Source organism: Plectropomus leopardus, chromosome 19, assembly GCF_026936395.1.
Source record: "Plectropomus leopardus strain MGB_pleo_1.0 chromosome 19, ASM2693639v1, whole genome shotgun sequence".
NCBI lineage: Eukaryota > Metazoa > Chordata > Actinopteri > Perciformes > Serranidae > Plectropomus > Plectropomus leopardus.
Window position 1 is genome coordinate 9,406,823 of NC_142194.1, and position 9,802 is coordinate 9,416,624.

Sequence of the window (9,802 nt, forward strand, 5' to 3'; positions counted from 1 at the left end):
AGCAAAATTGGTTTTCCACAAAGAGTTTGACCTCACAGAAAGCGTAGCATTAAGCCACACAATGCATTCCTGTCTGTGCTCTCTGCCGATTCTCAGCTACGCAAATCATTTAAACCACTCTGCACTGGGTGTCCTCGTCTCAAACGTCCCTCTAAAAGTTGTGGGAGGTTTTAATTTACAGAAAGTGATCACCAATTTGTTGTGGTCGAAGGAGAAAGTGAAACATAACTGGAAACAGGTAGAAGTCTACCCACACAGAACAGGTGTTGGTGTGATAACAACACTTTCCTTCCTTCTCTCTTCTCATACTGCCAATTCTCTCCCTCCCTGATGGTAATTGAGAAATAAATGTGATGTATAAGTATGAATAGCAGAATATTATCAAGTCGCACTGCAGCGCCTATTTATGTGACTAAATGGTTGCACTCTGGAGCTGTGGTCGACATGAAAAAAATCAAAAATCAAATTGATGGTAAATATTACAATGTGCCCAGGGCGTGCTAAGTGGAAACGTAGCTGGGAAGGTCTGCTCGAATGACGAGCGGCAGAAAGCCCATAATGGCATTTTCCCTCAGTGAGGCTGGCTGAAATCCCAAATGAAAACCGTTAAGTTTCAGTCTGGGAATGCAATGTGCATTCATTACTTAATGACTGATAAACATTTTATTAATGGATACACCATTTTTGTCATTTTTTCAATTAAACATAATAAAAATCATAAATTTTCACTTCTCAGATGTGAGTATTTGCTGTTTAATAAAATTGTGAATACATTTGATTAGGACTGCAACTAACAATTATAGTCATTGTTTACTTAGATGCAGATTATTTTCCTGATTGACTGACTAACCCAACTATATTATATTTACAATGTTTTAAAACTGAAAAACTTCGCTTTTGTGTAGTTAAAACCAGCATGTTTGGCATTTCTGCTTCAAAAATGACTAGAAAGAACTGATTATCCTAATTATTCCCAAATAATTATCTGTTGATCAACTAAATAATCGTCTAATTGCATAAGCTCCACATTTGATTTCAGTGTATAATAATAAACAGATTCTGAAGAAACTGTATTGCCTCATACAACACTAGATTCCTTTAAAGGAAAATGTCGGAATCAAGCGGGTTTTTGTGTAAGTTTTCAGCGTGCACTGTACTTCTGGGAATATTTTGATCCCCAGATTAGCTGGAAAGCACCTTGCTTTCACTGAAGGTGCGGACCCAGACCAAAGGCTAGTCTAAGTATAGCCTTATTCTCACTGCACAAAAAACCTGCAATGGCAAGGTGTACGATTGGCATCTTACCCGGGTCAAATGATTCTGCAGTGGGTTTTTATCGCCTCCAGCTCCAATCGGCATTGATGGGAACACAACACCTGGATGAACGCGCTAATTTCAGCTCCTTAAACGGTGAGATCTACCACAGCGGCATCACTAATTACCTAATTCTGTATCACCCTGAGCAGCGCTCAAACATCAATCCAAATCAGTCTGCACCAAGTTTGAAAGAGTCTGAATGAGTAGAGATATAGTAACCACCGTAAAATTTTCACAGACCTCGGCCCATGCTGCTCTACAGTTAACCTGTTCTCCTGCCAGTCGTGACGTTGCAGAAACACCAAAACAACCCACACACACACTCAAAAGGGACACTTTTCTGCTGCAAAGCCACGTACACAGTTGGCAGTGGGAAAGCAGTGTATAGCCTTTTTTAAGATATTTTTTGGCCTTTATTTGATAAGACAGCTATGACAGGACTATTATTAAAGAGATGACAGGAAATGGGGATCAGAGAAAGTGGGGATGACATGCAGCAAAGAGCAGCCGGTTGGACTCGAACCTGGGGCTGCTTGGAGAAGGACACAGAGTCTCTGAATATGGGGCAAGTGCTCTACCAGCTGAGCTACGTGGCGCTCTGTCTATTTGTCTTTTTGCTGATTTGTTTGTAGTTTTTCCCAGTCAGGCTCTGAGATAACGTTATCATTGAGCTTCTGCTTAGAGGTAGTCAATTTACAGCTCACCGCAACTTCATATGATACAGTCTTTGGCTTTTGTTTCATATCTAGTGGCAGCAAAAATGTTGTTGCACATTTCCCATCTGTTGTTAGCACATATTAGCTTGGAGGGCTAATTTGGCTTGTTTATTTTTTGCATCAGCATCGCTGTTACTCTGAACGTCCTGCTAATTCCATTCAAACTTTGTGTGGAAATAATGAACGAAAAGTCAAATATGTGAAGTGAACAGCACAAATCCGATTTGACTGACATAATTCTGAGGAGCTCTTTAACCTCTGAGCAAAGGACAAGATCAACCGCCATTTAACAGCAACAGTAAATGATTGTTATTGCTATGTTAATAATAATAATAAATGTTATTTACATAGCATCTTTCATACAGGAATGCAGCACAAAGTGATGTTATGGCATTGACCGCCTGACGCGTACGTTACATGTCCCACTAGACACTGACACTGTTGTGCAACATGTCACGCCTCTTTTGCTTCTGGACTGCCGACATGCTATCAAAACAAATCACACAGTGGAGTGGTATGATGCAAGCATTGTTTGATTTTGTGAAAAAAGTGAGGCTGACGTAATGAAGGTACGGTCCCCACACATTTTCATGGACAATATTTCAAAATTTTTCCGTGATTTTTTTCCTTGCCATTGCAGGTTTTTTGTGCAGTGGGAATAAGACCCAAAATATCTTTTTCTCTTTCCCTACTTGTCCATAATTGTAATTTCAGCTACCAGGCATAATATGAAGGGAGAGGCACAATGCAGGGAGAAAATGAAAAAAAAATGTATGTGATGTTTAAAAAAACATTGTCGCAAATAGTGGTATATTATGTCAACAGCATCGGAAAATAAATTTGCCATTATGCCACAGTATGTGAAAGGTTATGCACTTAAGATTACTGTAATGATTTCATTACACACAACAAAAAAACCTTGACCTTTTCAAAACATTCAATACTTTTTACTAATTCCATGACATCCTTCCAGCCTGGAAATTGTAATTGTGAAATTGCATGACTTTTCCAGGTTTTCCACAACCGTGTCAACCCTGTGATGAGTCTTCATTGCAGAAGTTTTACAGGATTTTCTCTATAAAAAGGATTTATGACTGAAGTCACTACTTACTTGCATGTTTGTCTGCGAGCTGGATGAGGCTGTGCGAAATGTCTCTCCTTCTGTAGAAACAAACCACCTTGGCCTCCACGTTCCCACTGGCCGTCTGAAACAGAGAGGGACACACGCTGACTGAAAGCTGCGACTACACCTTCCTGCACAAATCTCTATTATCTCAAGAGACCTGGCTGCTTTGTGTGCTCATCAAGCTACGCTGCTATGACAGGCTGACCAGAGCAGCAACAGCGAGTTTGAGCGGATGATTGATTGATTGTCTCGCTGTATAATTAGGCTGACAGGCTTAAAGACTCAGCCAGTATTCAGTTCTGTGACTGATGGAGAGTGAATGGATGTGGGGGAAAGCGGGTTGAGAAGACTGCTTTCAACTAGTGCTGTTTTCCTTGGAAGCTTGCAGGAAAGAGCTGATAACGACTCAACTGATAAATAGGGACAAAATAATAGGAACACCATACATTATAGTGCATTAGGGCCAGGCACCATGTCTGTATCATGTTATGAGACTAGATGACGTCTTAAAATTTGGGTATCTTAAGTGGTGTCAGTTCCTGGTTTTAAAGGCTGTATTACAGTAAAATTATGTAATTTTCCAAACTTACCAGACAGGTCTAGCTGTTCTGCTGTTTAGCGGTACCTACATAGTCATAATCTACATTACTGACAATTATTTTTTTTAATATCTCATCATGAAAATATTTTAAGAAAGCCTAATTATGATGCCTTCAATATTGCCATCAAGATATATGGTGAAATATATCTTGATAATTGATTTTCTCCATACTGGCCAGCCCTTCCTGCAATACAATGCAAAATCAACAAAACGATACAGCCACAAAAAATGTCTATCAACTTCAATATTTCATACTCTTCCATGACTTTTTCTTGGACCAAAAATACTTTTTTTTCCCTTTGCCCATTCACCTAAACATCTAAAATTCAAACTGTATGTAAACTGACTGATTAAGCATCCCCATTTATGTGTTAAAGGAACATCAAAAATGTGAAAATCCAAAAATTATTTCTGTTTTGTAGAGTTTCTGGCTTTGATAAGCAGCGCAATTTTGGTAAGAAACTTCTGTGGTGAACTAATAAACAAAAGCAAAACACAACCAAAACGCTGTCAAATGCCCACACATATTAAACCTACGGTTAATACAGAAAAGCTACACAAAATGAACTCCTCGTTATGTTACACTGATGTTATTTAATTTACTTCATGCTACAAATTTCCGTGATTTTTCCATAACTTTCAATGATTTTTACAAGTTCAATAACTTTTCCAGGCCCAAAAATGTGACTGTAAAATTCCTGCACTTTTCCAGGTGTACCCTGCTAATCCACCAATCTTTAAAGAAAACAAAAAAAACAACATTATAAGCCTCATACAGGCAGCATCTGTTGCCAGACGACTGTGTTACATTGCATCATTTTGCATGGTGTTCTTGTTATTCTGTCCACCCCCTTTTTTATCACTTATGATAACAACACAGTCTCCTATCTTTATATTTCACTGTTCAGCCTCAATATGTTTGTTGTACCATACTGACCTGATCTGACATCTTCCCACCCACACCAGCTGATAATAGCATGCATTTATGAGTGCAAATGCAACACAGGAAAATGCTTATCCGACACGCCCGTTTAAGACGCGTGTGTAGTATTTAAACAAAGGTTAGCTTGGGTCTGCTCTTAACTGACACATGTGACACGTTTCTGACTTAAGTCAAAACAGGAAATTCTACATGTGATCAAACAGAAGCAGAGAAAAAAACATTGCTGCTTTTCAAAGCTGCCATGACCTGATCTTTACTCCTAAACTATCTAAGCTCCTGAAATGTCCATTACAGCGATCTCCCCCACCTGCACATACACTCCCACAGGTGTGTCCTGTGCGATTATTGGCAGTTGTGAGACAGAGAAACACCTGCCAGGTTCCATCACATTACAAACACATTCAGTCAGAAATTGCAGTGACATGCACAGTATTGCAAAGTGGGGGATGGGGACAGAAACAGGGAGGAATCCTAGCTATTCACCCTCAGGCCTAAAGCAGCATAAACACACACAAAGTGACACACCAACACTTCAGTACCTTGTTGAGTTCTTCTATCCGTCGGATCAGGTACGGGTTACTTGAGGAGTTCTCAAAGAATACATAATCTGAAAAAGGAAACAAACATCCTTCACTGTAACAATGGATTAGCCTGTGAGAACAAGTGAAAATAATAAACTCAAAGGACACTTTTTTAGGTACACCTTTAAAATGTGAATGCCAACCAATAAAACAGTCCACATTTAAAAATAGAACCATGGTTAGTTTCAGTAGAGTGAATAATTTAACTATATGTTGGTCATTGAAATTGTAGTTTGCAGTGGTGTTGAACTGGATGGCATCATACTGAGAGGTGTTTTTAATGTTAATGTTTTGGGCACACCAAACACCACCTGCTGTTATGCCGCCTTACTGCTCTTTATATATGGTGTGATCGCGGAATGGGAGGAAAAAGTTATCTCGCCTTTAGGCCGCCACAGGAGGAAGTAATGATGCCAAAATGGGGTCTGGATAAACGTGACAGTGAGCCGGGCCGCCGCATCATTTTTGACAATGTTAATTCTGGTGACCCAGTGCGGGATATCTAAATTGTAGCTGTTAGCCCCTAACTCAAAGAAAAATAACAGCTGCCATAAATGTCTGTAAATTAGAAAAAAAGAACAATGATTGATAGCTCCTTACCCTCCGTGCAGAGGACTAGATCAGCTGCCATATAACAGAGGAGCTAAATGATTGTTGCTGACATGCAAATGCTGTTGTTATTACTTACAATGCACTCAACAAATGTTATATGTCACACGAGAAGCAGACGCTGTGTGTTAAACATCACGACCATCAAGCCTCATCTGGTTCGACGACACATCGGAGCGGGATGAGGCCGTAGTTTGGTTTTATGTAAAAATGCAAAGGTGGCATAAAGGAAGGACTTAGTAGCAGCTCTGTAATGCAATCTCTTGTAACCCTCCTAAATGCAGAACTAGTGGCTGATCTGTTGTATTGGAGTGTATTAAATTATATTGGAGTACCTAATAAAGTGGCCAGAAGGTGTGCACACACACACAGACACACATACACAATTACACATGTATATTGCAACCACTGTCTGACTCCCAGCTCACAATAAAACAAGCAGAGGAACATGAAACTGGCTGTGTGACATTCGGTAGTTTTCTCCCTCATTTTTAAAAAACATACTGTGGTTTAACTACTGTTTTGCTGCTATAGTGGAGCCAGAAGTACAAACGTGTGTGTGTGTGTAAATGATTTTGTAAGATGAATAAATTGAATGACTGAATCAATTACATAAATTGAATGCAGTAATATACATTTAATCCTTGGAAACCTGGAGCAGCATAACTTTTTTTGCTGCTTTCACACACCTGAACCCTGAACAATTTGTGCAGAAATCGTTTTTTTTTTTTTCATTAAAAAGCTAGGAAAAAATGTTTAGGTAAAAAAAAACAGGCAAGGGAGAAAACTATATTTATAGTTATCATAAATCCATATTTAAAATTATGTTACTTAATTATAAAAATATTTAAAGCAGTTTCCAAGTCATATTTGCCTTATTTTTTCCCTCTTTTTCTATTTTTTATTTGTTTTTAACTCATTTTTGGGTTATTCTCATACTTTTTACTGACTGCGTGCTATTTTTGGGGTCATTTTTTTCTTTCATTGCTCATGCCTCCTTTCTATGTTTTTAAAGGTTTCTATGTTTCAAAGGGTTAAGTCATAATTGCTGATTTTCCGTTGGTCATCAACAAAATCGGCAAAAACATGACCTCACCCAGCGAGAGGAGACAGAAATTAAGCCTGATTCAATTATACCTGAGCAGAACATGCAGTAACATTGGAAAAGTTCAGTTCATGACAAATGTTGCCTTTCAGTGCTGTCTGAAATATTGTAATAACCAAGCTCCAGGTGCTTACGCAAGTTACCTATGTTGTAAATATGTATCTGGATTCAAAATGATTCAATATTTTTCTCTTTAGCCCTTTAAACTTGAGCAAATTGGCTTGATTTCTTGTAAAAATATGGAAAGAAGTTATGTTTCAACAAGCTTTAAGCTATGGGAGTTGTAGTTTCAAAAGAGCAATTGAAGGCAGCAGGAGACCGGCATCTGAGGTGACCATATGAACAACAAATTGATAAAATGATACTGATACTATCACCTGTACAAAGAGTTACTGTAAATGTTTAAGATACATGTCAAGCATATCTGCTACTCAAGCTTAATCACAGTGTGACTGTAAATTTTAATATGTGTGAATAAATGTATATGGTTTAACAGAAGAGAAATATAACAAAACTAATTTAATAAAGTAAAAGTATGAACCAAGTCACAAATAATTGGATATGGGGCTTTTTTTTTTATTATTAGGCTTATTCTCATTTTTTTAAAGATATTATAGAATATATGGCAACTTTTGAAAAGTTGAGGTCAGGGCACATGCTGCCTTCAAGCGCTTTCTGAAATATTGTAATTACTAGGTTCCAGGCACTTACACAAGTCAGTTATTATGTAAATATGTAAGAGTAGTCAAGATTTGGTATTCAGTGAGTGTGTGTGAATATTACAGCTGTCCACCTCTGGATTCAAAATGTGTGTACCTGCAATTGTATTATCGTTAAATTTCAGCCTTGACGTGACAGTTTCCTCCTTAACCATTAACTTGAGCAAACTGGCTTGATTTCTTTCAAATACAAGAAAATGACATTAAATAATGGAAAAAAAAGTTTTTAAAAAGTTTAATGATAATAATAATAATAAAAGATATATATACATTAAATAGTTATCAATTATTATTATAATAATCATTATATGAATACGGCGTTCTGGACAGTCTCCCCTCTCTCTTTTCAGGTCATTTTCTTTTCCTCATTTCTTGCACTATCTTTGGAAAAGTTCAGTTCATGGCAAATGCTGCCTTCAAGTGCTGTCTGAAATATTTTAATTGACATACTAAAGGCACCTGTGCAAGTCAGTGGTGATATAAATATATAAAAGTTTGGCACCCAGTTAGTGCATATACATATTACAGCTGTCCCCCTCTGAATTGTGATGTGTTTCCATGTAGATTTAATATATATATTTTTTTTAATTTTGCAGCTTTCGCATGTATACTTATATTAAATTGCCAGAGTTGCACAAAGAAAAACTAGTTATATGTATGCAGAGGCAGCATTTCAAGATATATGTGTCATTATTTCGTAAAGAAAAAACAAACACTCGTGTCGCACAAACAAGATTCAAGTTGCAAGAGTTGCAGTTTACAAAGAGCACTTGAAGGCAGCAGAGAACTGCATCTGAGGTGACCATATGGACAACAAATTGATAAAACGTTACTGATATCACCAATAATATCACCTGTGCAAAGACGCCCAACGTATACGTTTAGGGTGACACGTAAAGCATAAATTATCCAAGCTTAATCCGGGTGTGACTGTAGATTTTCATACGTGTGATTAAAGGTGTAAGGTTTAATCTCACCCGACGCATCGACGCCATTCTCGAGACAATAATTTGATGTTGAATTCCTCTGCTAACAAGCTAGCTAGCAAGTGAAGTCAATTCGCTAATTAATAGCGCTTGTGGTGAATGCATGTGGACAGTGTGGCAATAAAACGGCGTCTAGTGTTACCAAGATATTAGATGCTTTGCTCAAATACTGTAAAACGAGCGCCACAGCTGCAATAATGCTAATCAGTGGAGCCATTGCTGGTGCTAACGTTAGCTTAATAAGCTCGTACTAATGGCTGCATGCCAGAAGAGGCAAATACAAAGGCAGCCTCAGACTGCCCGTGGTAACATTTTAACAACCTTTTAAACACATGTCTAGTCGAGAAGTGCCACAGCGTACCAGCTACCCGTACCTCCGGTGTAATTCTCCGAAAACCGAAAGACCAACAAAAGGTGCCGACAACTGAAATATGTTTACATTGTAAGCTAGCCATTTAGCAAGCTGGCGGCTAGCTGCTGTGGCCACGACAGACGCGAGGCCTGACCCATTTTGAATCCCAAATATTTAGAAATTCTCACCTTCCTGCTCCAACTTAACGCACCTCTGTACGTGTGGCACAGTCGTGTGTAACTATTAGAAGCACACAAACTAAAAATAACGCCGCACAATCCCCAAGGGATGCAAAACTGGAAGGGTTTCAGTTTGATAAAAAGATCCACATTGACATACATACCTCCGACCCGGTACATGTTGGCCGCCATTTCTGCCCTCCCGGAGTGCTAACCATAAACTAAGAGAAATAGAATAAATTAATTAAAACAATAAAACTCGGTTTCTTAAAAGGTAAGAGGTGCGTTAAATTATGGTCGTCGGGACTCCGGATGTGTAGCCAAGCGGGAGAATTTTTGGCAAATGAACCCCCCCTCCTCCACTAGGATTCTCAGTACCCTTTACAATACAGTGAACTCACGGCAGCCAAAAGAAGTCGGATCAACCCGAAAAACCACTGACTGGTGACGTAGGGAGGAGGGCGCGCACGCGCACACACGAGCGCAGACACGCGTGCTCGCGCGCGCACACGCGCACACATACACACGCACACTATCACCTTTGCAAATATTTGAAATGTGTTTATGT

The 9,802-nt window shown here is 38.7% G+C and overlaps 1 protein-coding gene across 1 annotated transcript in view; it reads right to left on the reverse strand.

Annotated features, from left to right (window-relative positions):
- mta3 (metastasis associated 1 family, member 3) overlaps positions 1–9,634 on the reverse strand; it is a 37,540-nt gene extending 27,906 nt beyond the window's left edge. The window contains exons 1-3 of the mRNA XM_042507542.2: positions 9,399–9,634; positions 5,243–5,310; positions 3,145–3,238 (exon numbers count right to left, since the gene is read on the reverse strand). Of these exons, the coding sequence (XP_042363476.1) occupies positions 3,145–3,238; positions 5,243–5,310; positions 9,399–9,426 (190 nt within the window). The 5' untranslated portion in view covers positions 9,427–9,634. The remainder of the gene's footprint in view (positions 1–3,144; positions 3,239–5,242; positions 5,311–9,398) is intronic.
- Between the last annotated feature and the right edge of the window lie 168 nt (positions 9,635–9,802).